The sequence below is a fragment of the Pogona vitticeps genome, chromosome 2 (assembly GCF_051106095.1).
Source record: "Pogona vitticeps strain Pit_001003342236 chromosome 2, PviZW2.1, whole genome shotgun sequence".
NCBI lineage: Eukaryota > Metazoa > Chordata > Lepidosauria > Squamata > Agamidae > Pogona > Pogona vitticeps.
In genome coordinates this window covers 293,936,511-293,956,518 of record NC_135784.1, presented here as the reverse complement: position 1 = coordinate 293,956,518, position 20,008 = coordinate 293,936,511, and the positions used below count along the sequence as shown (strand labels likewise).

General features: G+C 41.6%; 1 protein-coding gene across 3 annotated transcripts in view; it reads left to right on the top strand.

The window, feature by feature from the left end:
- SPEF2 (sperm flagellar 2) overlaps window positions 1-20,008 on the top strand; it is an 87,747-nt gene that overhangs the window by 56,847 nt on the left and 10,892 nt on the right. For 2 of the 3 annotated variants that reach the window (XM_078384495.1, XM_078384494.1), the window contains exons 21-29: window positions 186-322; window positions 2,019-2,146; window positions 2,249-2,387; window positions 8,471-8,608; window positions 12,542-12,702; window positions 14,881-15,058; window positions 15,226-15,460; window positions 17,044-17,163; window positions 18,954-19,092. In XM_078384495.1, the coding sequence (XP_078240621.1) occupies window positions 186-322; window positions 2,019-2,146; window positions 2,249-2,387; window positions 8,471-8,608; window positions 12,542-12,702; window positions 14,881-15,058; window positions 15,226-15,460; window positions 17,044-17,163; window positions 18,954-19,092 (1,375 nt within the window). Of the gene's footprint in view, window positions 1-185; window positions 323-2,018; window positions 2,147-2,248; window positions 2,388-8,470; window positions 8,609-12,541; window positions 12,703-14,880; window positions 15,059-15,225; window positions 15,461-17,043; window positions 17,164-18,953; window positions 19,093-20,008 lie in introns of those variants that run through there. The other variant, XR_013541151.1, reaches the window with a different exon arrangement.

Below are 20,008 nucleotides of genomic sequence, written 5' to 3'. Positions count from 1 at the left end.
AAACACCTGTCAAGCAAAAGGTTCACTTTTCCTGCAAACACATGTCGGTACTACACTGAAAAAAATACAGCTGCCCAATAAAGCAGGGTGTTCAAGGAAATCAACCAAGGTTCATTGATCATAACCTGTTGAGATAATCCTAGGTAAAATGTTTTCTTCGTACTAATGATATATTCACATTTAAGGCACTCCGCGAGGAAAAGGACAGGGGAAGTCTCTGTCACCTTCACCTGAAGATGTATTGCCTCCTGCTCCTGTAGAACCACCTCCAATTAAACCGGGATCAAGTGAATGGGTTTACATAGATGAACCACTTCCCCAAGTAGGTCATTCCAAAATCCAGTCCTTCCTTCTTTCCTTCTGTTCTGAGCCCTTTGCTTGTTTGCCTTCCATTTTTAGCAGAAAACATGTAAGATTTTTTTTGAGTTCTTGAGTTCTTGTTCTTGAGAAAAGCCTCAGTTTCGTGACGGACACTGTTAGGAGGCTCTTCCATGCCAAGAATTCCCTACCCAAAGAAATTTTCCTGGTGGCAGCTGTTATTTTGTTGCAGTGAAACCAACAACAACAACAAAAAGTCTTGTGATACCTTCAAGTTTTATTTGCCATAAACCTTCATGGACTGTAGCCCACTTCTTCAGATGCTGCATCTCATGAAGATTGCACCCGATAATGTGGGCAGCACTCTACAAAACTTCAGTCAAATAAAGCCTGTGAATCTTTCAGGTGCCATGACACTCTTTGTTATACCATCTTCCCACACCAACAACTCTTACGAGACTGTGACTTTGTGTTAAGTATCCCTGCACACCTTAGCTGGCATGCATTATCAAAGAGACAGGTTGTTCAGATCTGTCTATCCTCTTTCTAAAAATGAGTGAATATTTTGTACCGTTTTTTCCACATAAGAATTTATCTCTAAATTTCAAGTGGAAAAGGAAAAAAAGATGTGGTTTTAAGACCAGACTATTGAGGCTAAGGGTTTGAGTCTTGGTTTGATTTCTTATGTATTGAACTAAGATTGTCATGGTGAACTAGAGTGGTCACTCACCCCACCCCAAAAGACACACCTTTAGCATCTATATGTGCTAGGCAAATAGAAGATGTTGGAATGTTTCTACATTTGCATTTAGCTGGTGAAAATGAGGGAGCATTTCAGTTCAGTTAGAAATTTCTTCGTATTCAGGGCTGGAAAAGCCTGAGGTTGAATCATTCAAATGCAGAAGAAAGAAAAGCTGACAGATTTTCTAGCTTCTTCACTCTCACATCTAGTGATACTTAAAATGTGCTGCCTAAAGTTTCTGTTTTAATTTAACTTGTGGCATGGCCCTTTTTAAAAAGAGGCCCTCAGACAGGATTAGAGAAAGTGCCTGAAACAAATGACATGAGAGAGGAAGGAAGTTGTCATAAAGAAGGGTTAATTAGCCAAAAAAAAAGATGAAATAAAAATGAGATTGTAGCAGTTGAAGGACATGTTAAAGTGAAGTCATGCTGGTAAAAGGTATGGGTATGGGTTTTGAGAAGAGAGTTTGTAAAATCGCAAGGAATGTGAGAGGTTTTATGAGTTTTTTGCCTGCATGTTCCACTCTTTTATCTTCAACAATAATAGAATTCATGCAAGTTAGGCTGAGGGATAATGACTGGCCCAAAGTCACCCAATGAACATCTTGACTGAGTTGGGATATGAACTGGATTTGAGTGCAGTGCTTTGGCAACCCAGAAGATGATTTCAAAGAAGGGAACTGAGAGCTTATGTACATGGCTAGGGTGGAGCGAGCTAAATCGGATTGCTAGGAAGTCTGGTGCGCCATTGGGTTGCAGGTATGGCCACTTGGGGGCAGTAGGCTGGTTATCTCAAGCAAAGTGCCTGGGTAGTAAGGCCCTAAGAGGAGACAAAATATAATGTAAGACCTTCATTTATTCTCTTTGCTGCTCCTTTTCCTTGAACATGTTAGTGAAGTAGCCTAATTGGTAGATATTAGATACTTAACATCCATTTCTTTTAAAAAAATATTTAACAGGAAGTGCCTGAATTTTTAGTTCCTTATTGGGAAACGGTGGAGAAGACATATGTGAAGAACATCAAGGCTACACTTGGACACCTCAGAGCTGAACAGCACGTTATCATTTATCACCTGTCAGATATAAGGTGAAGTGAATGGGATTTCATGGCATGAAATTCCTCATGCAATTCCTACTGCCTTCCTCTGTTGAATAAACCTTTGACTACTTTTCTTTTGACCGTTGACAGAAAACATTTCAAGGAATTCTTGAAACGCCCTGATCACAAGCAAGAGTTTGTAATTCAGTGGCAAGCCGATTATAACTCTGTGGCTGATGACCTGTGGGATGATGATGAAACAAAAGAAGAACTGCACCAAAGAGTTACTGTAAGTAGAAGTAAACATTGGGAGATAAATTGTTGCATTTTGTCTTTCTCCTAAAACGAACAGGGCGGAGAGAACAGCATCGTTGACTGTAATTCCCAAACAATTTATTTTGAAGTAAAGCCATTGATGCCTTTTCTGACTTAGCCCATGTCCAGAAAAAAAAATGCGCAGCAGTAAGAGTAGTCCTGCTTCAAATGTCCAGTAAGAAAGGAATTATTTAAGCCAGAGGTTGAGCAAAGCATGGCCTGCCAGATGTGGTTGGACTGCAACTTCCAACATTCCTCACCACAAGGGAACAATGCACCATTTTCCTATGGTTGACGGAGCTTGCATGGGAAAGTACAAAAGTCTAAGTAATAACACAAGAGTAGGAGGATTTATCCAGGAATTGAGATTAAGGGAGGGTAGTTTTAGGGAGATAAGAAGTGTGTCTTCTTATGACGCAGGGAGTGTTAATCTGGTTGGTGATGCACCATATTGGTTTATATTATATTTACCCTTTCCCTTGATTCCTAAAATGTTCAGATAGAAAAATTAAAATGTATAAAACAGAATAAACATAAACATATAAGCAACCCAGAATTCTTCTGCAAAGGTAAAAGGTATTTAAGCAGAATAGTGGGCAATTTAAAAGAAGGCAGAGTGGGGTTATTTGTTTCGTACCAACAATGCACCAAAGACTACACCAAATGACCTTGTCTGGGAGGGCATTCCAGAGCAGGACACATTTCTCCCATGCAGCCATGCCCTCATTCTTATTTGAGAGGGGCACGAAGAGGAGCCTTTGATGGAAAGCTCAATAGCAGAGTAAATAATTTGCAAAAGCAAAAAGAAAAGGAAACAGCTCCCACAGCAAATCAGCAGCAACATCTGCATTTTTCTTGGTTTCTACTTAGAATGTTACTGGACTCTATTAATAAGTTTCTCTGATCTGATGCATTGATTTCTTTTGTATCTGCCACTTCTAATCATTCAGTTGATACACTTGTTGGTTCATTCAGTCACATAGTTCGACAGAAAGTACTTTTTTGAAGAACAAAACACAAATTTTGCTCAGTAATTGAAAAGAAGCAGTGAGATAATGATACCTTATACATTTGTTGGCCAAAATTTTGTCCAGTGTGTGCTTTGGGGAACTGCAGAAGTTGCTGTAGCTAATGGCAGCTGATTGACAAGGTTTCAGGCTATTGGGCATGCAACCAACAGATGACCAGCATCTCATCAGTCAGCTGTGGCCACTTCCACAATTCTTCTTGCATTGTGCATGAATGTCATATAGGATTCCAGCAATGGTCAAACAAAGGTATCAGAGTTCACCTTACAAATATTGAGAGACCCACCATGGTACTTCGACTAATATGAAATTAATATTTTATACCCAGTTTACTTGCTAAATTCCTCCTTTTGTGGTACAATTTAATGAGAAACTTCAAGTCCCAATAGATTATTTGTTTCCAGAGAGAGGGTGAGGCAAGGAATGCTTTTTTATTCCATTGAGATTTCTGCACTTTGTGTACCATTTCTCTGCAGCAGTGTGCATAAATCTAGTTTCCTTTCCCTTTGAAAAGCAAAGCACACATAAACATAGTAAACACAGAAGAGTTGGCCGGTTCTTAAAACGGATGCAATTAACCCATCCAGTGCTTATGATGCTTACCAGTTCACACAACAAAGCATCCGTGATTGTAATTCTGAGGAATTTGTACAAATTCTACAAGTTGTAATAATTGTATGAGAAATCCATCTGTGCTGTCCTCTGAAGATGCCGGCCACAGAGACTGGCGAAACGTTAGGAAAAACAACCTTCAGAACACGGCCAAAGAGTCCAAAAAACCCACAACAACCATTAGATCCCGGCCATGAAAGCCTTCACAAATACAATAAATCCCTAATTTATTTGACCCCGTAATCACTATGATCCTCTATGTATCAATGCAATTGTTGTTTTTATTATTTAAGTTCAAATTTCCAACCAATAAAACAATGTATGTTTTCCCCCCTCTCTATTGGAGAATGCCAACAGTACATGGATTTAACTGCTTTCTGGTATAGGAGTGTTCAGAGAATTTAAGGAGATACACTTTCCTCTTGGGGGTGATGTAGTGTAATGGGAAGGCTCTCCAGATTCAATCCTATTTGAAGCGCCCGGGCTATGAAGGGGTGCAACTCAGTCGTAGAGCCCATGCTTTGCATTCAAAAGATTCCTGGTTTGATCTTAGTCATCTTCTGATATTGTTTGAAATGCAGTCTTGCTTCTTGTATTCTTATGAACCTTATCAACCTAAATTCAAATGTGTTTAGCTGTTTGGTTTTAATTAATGAAGGTACAAACAGTACACATTTCACATTCTCAGAGACTGTCTTGTTACACAAATTGAACGGTCCAGCCCTGCATTAAGAAATGGCTTTGGAGCTAAATCTAGTGAACGCTGGTTTTTGATAAGTCCTCAAAAGAAGCCTGGATAGTGCTAGCAATTTGTCTAGATTTCACAGTTGTAACTACAAGTTGGAAAAGTTACTTTTTCCTCATAGTCTCTGGGATTTCTAAAATATCCCATTTATATCTTGCTGAATAATATCTGGCCAAAACACGAGTCTAAGTTAAACTTGAGGTGAAAGAGAACGAACACTAGAATCCAGCCTGCACCTTGGTTTATACAAAGCTTATCTCTGAAGGCACACAGCTTATGTGGCTGCTGACCACAACACCTGTTTAAGGTGCTGGAGGGTGGGAAATTTGTGGTATCCTTCTGTCTAGGAGCTTGGTGAGTCAGATGATGGAAGAATGAGTGATCTAAAAGGAGCAAAACATGATGTTTGGTTTTGGATGAGGGAGCCAAGTTTCCACATTGTGGTGTTGGATGGCACCCATTCTTCTAAAGCGTCTCTTTCTGAGCCTGTCATAAACCACTGAATTGCAAGAAACTGAAATAAAACTCTCATCCATTAATATCTGAATGGAAAAATAAACTGTACCAGTGTTCAGTGTGTGACTTTTCAGGTTATATACTGTAAAGGAAGAGAGATAACAGTGCATAATCTTTCCCCCAAATCCCATGACCTTTTGCTATTGTTGGGTTTACTGTTACCATATGGCGAAGTCTCTTTTTATGATCATTTATATGGACTGAACCTGTATTTTTACCTTCCCTCTGTCCAGTTCTTGCCACTGGGTTAATTCAGAAGTGCATTTAGAAGTATAGACTCCATACTGCCGGAGGGACTAAGTTAAAAAGTCACCATGTGGCAATGGGGAAATATAGCAACCCATTTACAAAATGCCCAAATCACTTTGCCAAGCATAAGAGAAAATAATCACTGGAAATACTGGTTGCTATATTTAACATTCCATGACTAGTCAAGCAATCACAACTTATATTTTCTAAGCTAGTTGGCTGAACATATATTTGTGTCTTCAGGTACAAATAATTTATTTTACAAGTTTGAAAATAACAATGGCGGGGGGAGCAAAAAACCCCCAAGTATTTAAACAAGAATTGCCAGTGCCACAGATATTGATAATAACATTATAATATAATTTGTTGCAAAACTTTGAAAAGGAGTTTTAAATTAGAAGATGAATACATTTTAGTTTCCCAATAAAAGCCATGTTTGGAAGTAAAGCAGAGTGAATGAATGCATGCATGCATTTTGGAGTACAGTAGATATTTATATTATGTAACTGATGCTTAGCACATAAAGGATGAACTATAATAATTAGTTGCAACAAGAGTAGGCCCATTGAATCAATGGGACCAGGTGTGTGAACTCCTCTGTAAGTTCCTTTGACTTAATGCACTAGTCTACTTGCAACTTACTGTTGAATTTTAGCCTATAGGTGAGGACATGAATGTTTCTGTATATGGCCATTGCTGATTCTGAAACTCTCACTGCCAGTATTTTTGACATCTAAATTCTCTCCAATCTTACTTTTGACATTCCACATCCAGTCCTGCACACTTTTTATATTCCTCATCCCCTTTATTATATAATGTGCTAAGGAGAAGTGGGCTGTGATGCATGAAAGCTCATGTTATAACAATCTGTTGGTTTAAAGAGTGCCACAGGACTCTTTTAACAATTTGGAATTAAGTCAAAAGCAAGATTTTACCTTCTTGTGTACCATGGGAACAAAACCCTTGTTTGCATTGTCTAGAGATCTATTTTCACTATATCGTATATTTTGTTTGCACATGTACATGTTTTTATCTTGTTTTCAAACGCAAGACTCCATGCAATGGTTTACATTAATTTAGATATGAATATTTAACTTCATATTTGTGTTCTGTGGTCAAGATTCAAAAAAATAATAATTTGTGGGGTGAATAGCCATGGGGATAGTGATATCACTGAACTAGGCACTGCTTTAAAATAAAAACGATGAGTATTATCATTTGAAAATGATTTCATTTTGATTGTTTTCTAGATTTAGAAAATGTCTTAATAGGAAACAATCACAATGTTCTCATATAATGTTCAGCTTACATGGTAGCCTCTAGGTATGTTGAATTCTCTTTGTCTCTATAGGTGTTAGAACTGATGAAAAGGGAAGGTTTGTTGAAGAGAATACCATTTAGCCTTTTTTCTTGCACCGCCACCCAGACTTCAGTGGTCACTGCCTTTGGCAAGTTGAGAGTGCTGGTCCAGGCTTTGCTGCTCTACTGTCTTGTCAGGAAGATTTAGTGGAAGGATGAGTGAGCAGCCAAGTAGCATCGCTCTGCTAATGATAGATGGTCCATGGAGAAATCGTGGGTCAGAGGTTTTGCTCTTCAAGCATGGCTCTTCATGAGGCTGCTGGGCAGGGTCATCAGAGGGTGTGGGGCATCGTGTCACCAGTACGCTGATGACACACAGCTCTACATCTCTTTTACTCCATCTTCAGTGGATGCCGTCCAGTCCCTCCAGTGCTGCCTGGACACCGTACTGGAATGGATGCAGTCAAATGGATTGAGGCTGAACCCGGACAAGACGGAGGTCTTGAGGGTGGGTGGCCCTCCCGTCAGTGGCATAGGTGACTCCCTTTCTTTTGGAGGGACGACCCTTGCCACAAAGAGTGAGGTCCGCAGCTTGGGGATACATCTGGACCCGGCGCTAACCATGGAAACCCAGGTGGCGTCCGTGGTCCGTTCTGCCTATTTTCATCTATGGCGGATTGCCCAGCTGCGACCATATCTTGATCGGGGGGCCCTCACTACTCTAGTCCACGCGCTCGGAATCTCGAGACTAGACCATTGTAATGCACTCTACGTGGGGCTGCCTTTGAGGCTCATGCGGAAACTCCAGATGGTCCAGAATGCACCAGCCAGGCTTATTAGTGGGGTGAGAATACGCCAACATCTCTCCCCCACTCTGGCTGCGCTGCACTGGTTACCTATTCATTTCCGCATTGACTTCAAAGTATTAATGATTACATATAAAGCCCTAAACGGTTTGGGACCTCAATATTTGGCAGATCGCCTCCTCCCACCCAGATCTACCCGAGTCACCCGACATAGCCAGCAGGGACGGCTGAGGGGACTGACGCCGAGGGAGGCCCGGAAGGAGAAAACAAGAAACCGGGCCTTCTCGGCGGTTGCCCCTCGGCTGTGGAACACACTCCCCACGGAAATCCAGCTGGCACCCTCGCTGGGGTTTTTCAAAAGCCAATTAAAAACTTGGTTGTTTAAACAGGCCTACCCCCCAGTCAATTAAGTCATTTTCCTTTTCTCTTTCTCTATCTTTTTTTCTTTTTTCTTTTTTGTATACCACCATCTTGGAAACCTTTTGTTTAGAACTAATTAGTATAAATGCATTTTATATGTTTTTTAACTTGTTTTAACTGATGTAAGCCGCTCCGAGTAGATGTTGTCTAGAGGGGCGGGGTAAAAATCAAATAAATAAATAAATAAATAAATTATTTCAGCTTCCTTAAAGACAGCAGAAGCTACTGGTTTGGTAGAAATGGAAATAGTCCCTTTCAGAGAGTTGAAACAGCAACCTAAATATCTCAGAGATGTTTAACTGTAGTTTGTATCTCAAGGTGTGTGTTTTTAGGGAGTGAGATGTGTCTGACAATGGGATACCTTTGTTTTTCACCTTTTTAGGACTTGAGAGATCGTCTGTGGGATATTTGTGAAAATAGGAGGGAAGAAGCTGAGCAAGAGCGTTGCGAAATCATGAGCAATGGATGGCTGCCAGACCGGATGGGGCTGCTGATGAACCATATTTTTTCACTTATGCAGGTCTAGAATTTTGTGTGTGTGTGTGTGCGTGTGCGTGTGGTGTGTGTGTGCGTGTGCGTGTGCGTGTGCGTGTGGTGTGTGTGTGTGTGTGTGTGTGTGTGTGTGTGTGTGTGTGTGTGTGTGTGTGTGTGTGTGTGTGTGTGTGTGTGTGTGTTCTAAAAAGGAACCAAGGGGCCAAATACTTGGATCTAGATCTTGGCATCACTGTGGTTTGCAAATTCCTGACTGAAGCTAGAAGTGACTTAGTAAATTTCTATAGCCATATAGCTACAGTATCCTCCTCTGCTTTCTTGCATCAGTGAGGTTTATCCTGCTGCTGTGATGCTTGCGATTTGCAGTCTTGTTATATTCTTGGACCCTGATTGAGTTGCAGCGAATTTGTCTGCGTTCATGCATCCTGAGACTAAGGCTGGCCATTGACCATTTAAATCTGCACTGCTCTGTGAGCAGAAGCCTATAACAATTCGCATTAGGTTGTGCAAGGTAACAAGGGGTGTTGCACCTTCTACATTATTCCTGAACTCGCTGGTTTGGCAGGGGGCATACAAAGTCTAGCCTGAAGAGTGCATGCATCCCCAGCAACGCTTCCCCAACATCTCCAATTTATTATTATTATTTTTCATTTTAAAACGGTCTCTCATCTCTTGTTTTTTGTCCTCCCGCTACGCCCCGCCAGCTGATTTAAGACCTCAGGAGATCTTTATTCTAAACTGGAAATGACTGCCCTGTTGCTTTGCTTTTCCTCTGCTCCAGTTCACTTTGTTTTTGTCCTCTCTTGCTCTGTCTCTATTTTGCTTTTGCTTGACCTTGTCTGGATCCCAAGGCTGTCTAACTTGGCAGTGCTCAGGTCTGACACTGAGCTAGAGAGGACCCGGCCTGAATCTTTGATCTAGTGATCGTTCTGCACAATTGCTCTTTTACACTATGGTGCCCTCCTCCACTTTTTGAGACTGTGGTTTTATGAATTTTCCCATGAATGCACAGGGCCGTTTTGGTGTTTCAGTTGTATATTTAGAGGCTTCTGTTCTAATAATAAATCAAAAAGGATGACAGGTGCATAGTGTTTCTTGTCTATACTCTAAATGGGTAGATCTTTTGAACCTGGAAAAACCTGCTTCATGCAACTGTTGCTTTACATTTAAGGTTATTTATAGACCAAGTAAGGAGTATTGAATATATTTTTGACTTAGGATCATACCAGAAATTGCAGGTCTATTTCCCAAACATTTGCTTGGTTTAATCATAGCTAGTCACCGTCTTTGCACCCAAATTTGACAACATTGTTTGAACTACAAGTTCCAGAATTTGCCAGGCAATATGTCCAGTAGCTGCTGGCTCGTGGATGCTGGACTCTGTAGTTTTCAAAGGTAAATTTTGCTTCCACTAGTGGTGACCTTGACTACTACTAATTAGGCTTTATTCTTAATATGAATTGTAAGTCATTATACAAGTGTTTAACAGTAAATTCTAGTTAGCAGTAACCAGCATAAACCATAGTTACCATGGTACAACCAGCACTTCAGGCTGATAATGGGAGAGACAAAGAGAATTCTAAACCATCTCAACAGCATCCACCCAAATATATAATTCACCATGGAAAAAGAAATAGAGGGCCAACTCCCTTTCTTAGATGTCACGGTCCTACGTAAAACTGTCCTCCTATTGAGACACAAAGTCGACAGAAAACCCACCCACACAGACCGGTACCTACACAAAAACTCCAACCACCATCCACGACAAAAAAGAGGCATAATCAAAACACTGTTAGACCGTGTAAATCAGAACTGTGAAGCTCAATTTCTCAGCACCAAACTCAACCATCTGAATTGAGCCCTACAGGCGAATGGCTATTCCAAGAATGAAATCAAAAGAGCCATCAAACAAAACAACAACAACACCAAACTGAAGAAGAAAAATAGGCACCCACAAATAAAGTATTTCTGCCATATATCAAAGGGGTCACGGACCACATGGGGAAACTTTTGAAAAAACACAACTTACAAACAGTATTCAGACCCACTACAAAAATACAACAAATGTTACCGTCAGCAAAGGACAAAAGGGACCCCCTCACCACTGCAGGAGTATGCCAGTTATCTTGCAGTTGTGGACAGGTATATTGTAACCACAAAACTCAGCATTCACACCAGAATCAAAGTACATGAGAGACATTGCAGACTAACACAACCGGAAAAATTGGCAGTAACTGAACATGTCCTAAAACAAGCTGGACATGAAATTCTATTTCAAAATACTGAAGTACTGGACAGCACCAGCAATCATTATGTTAGATTGCACAAGGAAGCCATTAAAATCCACAAACACCAGCAGAGCTTCAACAGAAACAAAGAAAGTTTGAAACTCAACAAGGCCTGGCTCCCAGCACTGAAAAATACAGCCTGCAAAAAAGATCAACGAACTCTACCCAGCCACAAGGACCAGTGATTACTGCACGCAAAAGACCAGCTAACAACACCCATCAATCACAGTGACAGATCATCTCTCCCCCCTTATCACAGCAATACCTCCACAACAAAAACACGCTGAGCACCATAATCACCCAATCTCCTGAAAAGGACAAAAGCTGTTCCTACAGCTATAAATACTCAACTATCCAACAAGCTGCAACAGAGCACAGACAGTGTTCTGATTCCTGTCCTCTGAAGATGCGGGCCACAGAGACTGGCAAAACGTTAGGAAGAACAACCTTCAGAACATGGCCAAAGAGTTTGAAAAACCCACAGCAACCATCAAAGACAATTGGCTTTTGAAATGGAAATCAAGGTCCTGAGTACAATCTGATGGCTAACCTTTTAAGGAACCCCAAAGAAAAAAAGCCATGTGGTTCTAGTGTTAAATCTAAAATCAAGGTTGGGTCATACCTTTATTGGGCCACAAACGTTTTCAGGCTAGCTTTTGAATTTTCTAGGAGTCTTAAACAGGTTGGGCACCGCAGAAAACTGGGGAGTAGGGGAAGTTCCAAAATTATTTTCATCAGATGTTAACGCCAGATTCTTCTAGTTTAAATGGAAGTTCCAAAGTGAAGATTGCAGCCTTGGAGAATCAGCTTGAAGCATCAGGTTCCACTGCATGAGATGGAAATGTCCATCTGCAATCACTGCATTATGTCAAAGCATACAAGCTTCTATTTGGCTGGAGAGAGGCATCCAGATGCATAGCAATCCTCATATCAGAAAAGTTGGAGATTAATTAGTTTACACAGTAGGTTGGAGCCAAATTAAGAGTCAGTTGGAGCCAAATTAAGAGTATTACCCAGTAGTTAGAGAGAGATGTATTCCTCAGAGATGTGCAGTCCTTGAGTTAAAGTACATCTGGTTGGAGATCCTATCTGCTCAGCTATTTAGGTGTCTTCTGTAATAATCATAATATTAAAAAAACAGTCTGATCTTTGTGCTAAATCCAAAAAGCAAAACAGAAGCAAGATCCAAAAAAAGTAATAAAGTCTTCCAAAGAGTACATATTCAGATTCTCACCAGTCTCTAGGAGGTCTGCAACAGCTATGGTGCAGGCAGAACTCTATATTGCTCTGGCATGGGTAACCATAGCATTAAGGGGCCGCTCTTCATTAATGTTCAAGAGGACAGTGAGACTTGCTGGCACGTTTACAACCCAAAGCAATAGCCTTCCATACATTTTGTAGTAAAGCACATGTGGTGGGCTGCCATGTCTTCTAGAGGAATAGAAATGGAGTTGCTGCTGTACCATCTCTATCCAGTTTAAATTGAGGCATAAGCACCTTATGTCCTAAAATTATTTTAAGATTGGAGGCATTTGTGAATCCATTCCCCCTTAATATATGTATAGCTATTTGATGCCTTAGGAATTACTTCGTGTATCACCTCTTAAGGTTGCATCAAACACTTGATTGAAATGTTTGTTCCTCTTATATATGTGTGTGTGTGTATAACACAGGCTGAAGCAGACCGTTTCCAGGATACCAAGAGACTTCTGCATGACTATTATAGAGGAATGGAAGGCAAAATTCCAACAGAGACCAGCACTGAATTTACCAGGATACCCTTGATAGAACTAGTTGAAAAAGAAACATCTGGGGAAGAGGGCAAAACTAGCAGGTGATGTGAAAAACTACTCTGCTCCATCCCCTCCTTTTCTCTCTTTCTTAATCTGTCTCTCACACATTCTCCTTCCACATAGTCTGCCTTCCCCAACTTGGTATCCTCAGACAACTTGTGCAACCATTCCCATAAACCCATATGGGTTGTGATATTATGCAACATGTAACCCAACACATCTGAAGGGCACCAAAATGAAGATTAATATACTGTATACGAATAACATTAATTAGCAGGGGAAGCTGAAAAAACAAAGATATAGCTCTTATACATATCTCTGGATAAACTATGAATGTCAACACCCATCGCACTTGTGTTCATGGTCCATAGATGTTTGCTTGTGTGTGCATCTTGCACAACCACAGAATACATACATGTAATTGTGAATACATAGACAGTACACAGACACCAGAATATGTACCTTTCAGTCACATATTCTCACAAAAACAATCTTACACCACCGCCCCCCCCTTTCTCCCCTGCCTTCCTTTCCTGTTATCTGACTGCTGCTACTCCATCAGAGGCACTGTTGTTAGGCTATCACTGCATCCGTGAAGCTTTGGGAACACAACTTTAATAAAGCTTTGCATTCTTTAGCTTGTAGACTCCATACAACTGGTGCGTGGCAGGGCTCAGCCGTGATGGGTTTTCTGAGGACACCAGAGGGAATTATTTTGGTTGATCAGCTGGAACTGGGAACAGACCACTTTCAGCTAATTAGATTTGTAGTGGATCATGACTAGGTTCAGTGAAGCTAATTCTGTAACGAAGTCAGAGAAACGAGGTTCCGTGAATGCTTTGGAACCTTTTGGAAACCACTTCTTCCCAATTGGTTCCAGTAGAAATGGAGAGAAGAACTGCTGGATAGCTCAGGAGCTTAGGTCTCTGGTTGTGAAGCCAGGGGTTGGGAGTTCAATTCCCCACTGCGCCTCCTTGAGATGGGCTGGACTTGGTGATCCATAGGGTCTCTTCCAGCTCTGCAGTTCAAAGGTTATTATTAATTTAGATTCCAAGAGGACCAAATGGGGGAGGAAGCAACCACTGGTAAGTCAGAGAGTATCAGAAGGATAATCCTTCCTCTGTATCCAGTTGTCAAGTCACAGCCCATGTGCTGCTATCGGGAATATTCCCCAGAGGCATGAAAGAAGCTTGTGGATGGAACCCAATGAGTGGCAAAGACTGTTTTGACTGCTGTTTTCTGCAGGGTTTAATAGTTCTCTACCAGCAGAAGAGGACCTCTCTTTTGTTTCTTCATCTGCCATATTTGTGCCTCTGGTATCTACACAAAGGTGCTCAAGTTCACAGATAGATTGTCAGAAGTAAAGATTATTGAACTTCTAAGATTATCTATAGGGACATGCACTCCAGCACAACCCCAAGCATTTACTTTTGGGGACTGGGCTGGAGTGATTCCCCAGCAGATGGAAGGGTGCTTTAGAGCAGTGGTTCTTAACCTTTTTGAAGGAATCACCCCCTTGAGCCATTGAGGAAGTTATCATGGCCCCCCCTCCGGCGGTGGCGCAATGGCAGTGCAGGAGGGGGCAGTGGCGGCAGCACCGGATCCACTGCCTGCACCAGCTGCTCTGGATCCGCCTGCCGGATCCGCTGCCAGCACTGCGGCTGCAGCCGCCTTCTCAAGTTTGGCTTGCTCCATCACCCCTGTATTGCCCCCCTTCTGTTCCTTCACCCCCGCATCGCCCCTTTTTGTTCCATCACCCCCCTGAAAAATGAAATCGCCCACTGCGGGTCGATATCGCACAGGTTAAGAACCACTGTTTTAGAGCCTCGTGGCACAGTGGTTAAACTGCTGCCAAAACTGTGCTCACAACCTGGGGTTCAATCCCAGGTAGCCGGCTCAAGGTTGACTCAGCCTTCTACCAAGGTCAGTAAAATTAGTACCCAGCTCACTGGGGGGGGGGGGGGCAATGTGTAGCCTGCATAATTAACTTGTAAACCGCCCAGAAAGTGCTTGAAGCACTATGGGATGATATATAAGCAGCCCGCTTTGCTTTAAGGAACATGACTCTTATTGAAGCAACACTCTGGTGTGATCAGACACATGCTTTTGCAGCTGTCTGATATCATCCTGGGTCTGTAATAAAAATACATATGTGAAGTTTGAGACACGGATAAGTAAAGTTATGTATTTCTCTCCCTCTCTAATTTTTTTTTTGGAAGAATCCCTATGATTGCACACAGATCTCCTTCTCCAGAAGTCAACAGGGAAAGGATCAAAGCAATTCCAGTTAAATTCAAGGAAGATCTCTTTTCTGAGAGTGCCATATTTAATTTTGGTCCAGACGAGAAACTGATCACTGAGACGTGGCACAATATTGTAACAGCAATATCTAATATGGTAAGGAAAGCCTTGGCTATCAAGTCAATTAAAATAGAGACCTACAAGCTATGTATGCCTAGGTTGGAAGTTTTCTATTTTTAAAGCTATTAGTTATTAACAGTCATTGACAGTCATGCTACAGGCACTGAGTCTTCTTCTAAAACACTGTCTGTTCAAAATTTGAGGTGACTGCTGAAATCCAGTCAAAAGAGGCAGAGGAAGAAAAGGAACGACTTCAGCAAGAAATGAAGGAAAAAGAGCGCCTGAAATCTTCCCAAGCCAACACTGGCAAAGGTGGAAAAGAAGGGAAAGGGAAAGGTGGAAAAGGAGGAAAGGAAGGGAAAGGCGGAAAGGAAGGAAAAGGTGGCAAGGAGGCCAAAGGAAAAGAGGGCAAAGATGCCAAAAAAGGCAAAAAGAAAGGTAAGGAAGTTGCAGCGATGTGAAGCGGGGTCCTGGATAAGCACAATCTCATTTAACAAAACAAACAATGACAATCGTGGCTTCTGGCCATCGTATCATGCATGGTTAGCCCTGGGGCGCCATGTCCAGTCCCAAAACCAACAAAAAGGGGGGGGGGAAAGACACAGGTAAGGGACATTTCTACACCAAACCATTCCCCATCTTGTTAGCTTGCAGAGTTTGGAGTGTTATCTCTAAAAAGCAATTTGGTATTCTGTGTTTTCTTTTATTTTTTAAAAAAGTCAGCTAGCTTTATTTATTTATTTCTTGTCTTTAGCCAGGTTTTTTTAAAGTACCTTTTGAAATATACTTTTTGGATGCCTAAAAATCCCCTCCATTTTGCCTCCAGGAGCATTTTAGGAGTAACAAGTAAAAACTAATGACGTTACCACCAATTATATTATTTCTAAAATGTCACGTTGTTGGAAATAACCTCCAAAGTAACACATATGAGAGTCAAACTAGTCAATGTGCTTAGCACATTTTTAGAAAAGGTTCTTGTTTGTTAGTGTGTCTGATTTACCCCACCTCTGTTGTGCAGTGGCTAGAATGATGGATTAGGAGGACCCCATGGGGTCAAGGGGACTACGGGCCACTGTTAGGATTGTTACTTACCAGTTCTGGCTTGACAGCACACAACAAAAATGTGCCTTGCATTCCATTTTACTCACATCTTACTGTTTTAATTATTGTTTTAATTCTGGTCATCAATTTATGTTACTTTTTTGTAGCAGCTCAGAGTGGTGGCTTGCCATTAATGGATGGGGTAAAAATTAAATGAGTGAGTGAGTGAATGAATGAATGAATGAATGAATGAATAAGTAAGTAAGTAAGTACATAAACAAGCAAACAACAAACAAATAAATATCTTGCTTCCAACACTGTTCCTCTTCCCCCAAATTCTGCTTCCTGCTATCAGCAACCACTATCCATGAAGGTTCTAAGGTACAGAATCCATTTGTATCACCAGCACATAGTATCTGTCACTAGGAGAGCCAACTGGTAGACTGAGAGACAAATTTTGAAACCCGTTTATGCCACTCAATCTACTCGCCATCCCATTTGCAGGGAGGGGAACCAGAAACCGTAGCTATTGGACATCAGATCAGGTTTTTATCTTACCACCAGTAGCACCTGGGCCTGAATTAATTTGCTAGTCTCAGACAGAGTTAAAGGAAGAGCCAAATGCCAACAGACCCAACCCATTTCCAGGCCATGCTCATAGCCACAATGGGGCATAGGCCCTAGGCTGGAAGGAATTTGGGTTTAACAGACCTTCAGCTGATCATTCCTTGACTATCTTGGGTGGTTAGGATTGCGCCCAGACACAGCTCCCTCACCCGGTATTCATTAACAAAGGCACAAAATGAAGAATCTCTTGGGGCCGAACATCCTGATTTAAACAATAGGGATCCTTCAAGAGGCTTTTAATCTCTTCAACTGACACCAGCTTTGCAGACATGATTTATGTATTGCATTTATGTCCTGCCTTTGCTCTGAGAAGTTCAAGGTAACATACTGTATATGTATCTTTTGCCTTGCAGGCTCCCATTCTCCATCTGTGATTGAAGCAACACCAGTTCCGTTGTCCCCAGAAGAGTTAAAGAAGCAAGAACTGAGGCTGAAAATGAAGCAGGAATATTTTGCTGCCCTGGACCGTGAGGGTATGGCATGCATTTCAGTCATGTAAATTCAGGGACCTTTCAGTCAGTAGGGGTTAAAGCTGAAAAGTAGCGAGGAATGAAGGCCACGGATTGCCTAGAAATCTTTCACGTGCTACAGCAACTTTTCATTGAGCACACTACAGATGTCACATCTGACTGTAGAAATAAGCCGTAGGCAAGGATGAGTGATATTTTTATTAAACCACCAAAAAAATCATAAACATAACTTGGCCCTGTAGAAGTTTTCATTAGGCTGGGCACCACAGGTGTAGAAGGGTCAGAAAAGGTATAGAAGTTCCAAAAATCATGGGCAGATACTCATGCCAGAATCCTTTATTAAAAGTTAGGTGAAAAATGTGGGCTATAATATCAGATCAGAGGTTTAGTATTCAGATTCCACCTCTGGTGGTGCGGTTTGCAATGTTTCTCCCAATCCTGTTAGGCAGGGGGTTGCCTTTCATTCAGCATTTCGAAATGTGCTTTTAACGGGGGAATCTGATACACAGATCTGACTGCAATCTTTGGAACTTTTAAAGGTGGTTTTTTTTCCTAAATCATCCACAGCTCTGTGGTGCCCAGTCTGATGAACTCCTGTATAGGGTCAAAAGCTCGCTTATGTTTTTGATTTTTTAGCAGTCTAATAAAGATATTTATTATTTATTTATGTATTATTGCAAAATATTTTTACCCTGCCTTTCTCTTTAAAAAGGACCCAAAGCATCTTACATAATTAAAAACACAATATTAAAAGCTGAAAATAGTAAAATATTCAAGTATTTAAAAAGAATTAATAACATTATATTTAAAATGTTAGGGGAAAGCACTACTAAAACAGATTTAGAAACAACAAAATGCAAACCATCCCTGACGGTCAGTTTCTAAGAAAAAGCCTGCTTGTGGAAGGATAGAAAAGATGGGGCCAGTCTGGCCTCCCACGGGAGGGAATTTCAAAGTCTGGGAGCAGCAACAGAGAAGGACCTCTCCTGTGTCCCTAGCAAATGCACTTGTGAGGGTGGTGGGACTGAGAAGAAGACCTCTCCTGAAGATCTTCACCCAGGCAGGCTCATAAAGGAAGATACAGCCCTTGAGATAGCTTGGACCCAAGCCATTTAGTTCAAAACAACACTTTGCATTGTGCCCACAACTGGATCGGCCGCCAGTAGAGCTACTGTAAGAGGAGGGTTATGTGATCCCTGTAACCAGCCCCGGTCAACAATCCGGTATTACACACCTTTGCCTGGATTGTATACAAGGATCACATTGCTTTTTTTCCTTTATAGAAATAACTGTTGACCACCTGTAGGACTAACCACACTTTATTGCTTGGACACAAGAATTGGAACACAGTGGAACCATACAGCATATAGCTTGAAGCTGAATTAAACCCTGGTACAGGAAGGCATATAGGAAAGGATTCTGGAAAAGCATGCTTTCTTCTTGGAAGTAGGGAGAAGCTGGGACAGGCAGAGAAACCACCTTAGTCATGGTTTGACAATTACATAATGTTTAATTGGGTTCAGTTCAAGCCATTTCAGAGCATGGTTCCGCATGATTTTTTCACCCAATCCTGAACAGTGGCTTAAATATTAAGATACAGTGCTGATCATGACTAATGAAACCAACCCATATTTTAAGTCTAAATAGGATTCTTGTTGACAGCAATTCAGAATTATGCAGGTCAGACTGTTGTTTCCTAAATAATGCCTCATCTAATTCTTGACTGCCAAAGCTATAAAAATGATAACAGTGTGAGCATTTTTTTGTTAATTCTGTCCCAAAATGTAAAACAGCTGAAGCTGCAAAATCTCGACTTGAGCTCTTAAGAGTTAAAGCACTAGCCTTTGTTGAGGAACTACAATCAAAAGCGGAAGAAACATACAGGAATATGGAAAAATGGCTTGGAGAGAGATACCTGGCTGAAATGTCCAGGTAGGAAAAATTTAATTTTGATAGTGATTATTATTATAAATTAGGGCAGGAACATACATAGCACACAGCCTGCACACTGCACCGCAGGGGCCAAAATGTGGGCCTCCAGGACCCTTGGGGGCCAGCACCTCTTCATTCCCCCATTTGTTTAATTTCTTTTTAACTTTGGAGAGGAAAATTGGCTCTGGAAGTTCCTTTGTTACTTAGGGGGGACAACTTTGCCAGGTGTTGATCACCCCCCCAGCATCCAAGTGGCCCCACGACCCAAAACATTTTTATTCTTCTTCGTGGACTCTGTGAAATCACACTAATGGGTTAATCTGCGCTTGCGCAGAAGGCCCCGGAACATTCTAGAGCTTAAAGTAACACTTTTGGCTCCGCCCCCCCAGGCCCTAACAGCCATTCAGTTCCATTTTTTCCGCTGCTGCAGTTAGGTCTCCTAGCTAGAGCTCCGTGAAATATTGGAAAGATCTGGAAGATTCCTGAGATTTGGCTCCGCTTTTATGCTTCAAGGGAAGTACTTTACTTCGTCTTATTATTAGGGGAGTTTTTGGACTGTGTCTGAGATTTTCCCTCGCTCCCCTACCCCTTTTTCCCCCCCTTATTTCTGGGACTGTTTTTCCCGCCTTTTTTCTTTTATGGCCTCCAAGGCACCCTCTTCACCTAAAGTTACTTTTAAAAGCTGTGCCGCCTGTTCTAAAAAGATCCCTTCCACAGACGGCCATCGTTATTGTTTGTTTTGTCTTGGGGAGTCCCATATCCCCCAGACTTGTCGCCATTGTGAACGTTTTACCCGGCAAGGCCTGAGGCTTAGAGAGCAACGTCTTCGAGCAGCGCTCTGGGAAAAATCCCTCACCGCGCCTGCTATGGCGGCGTCATCTGCGCCTGCAGATTCAGCTCCTGCACCTGGCCCTAA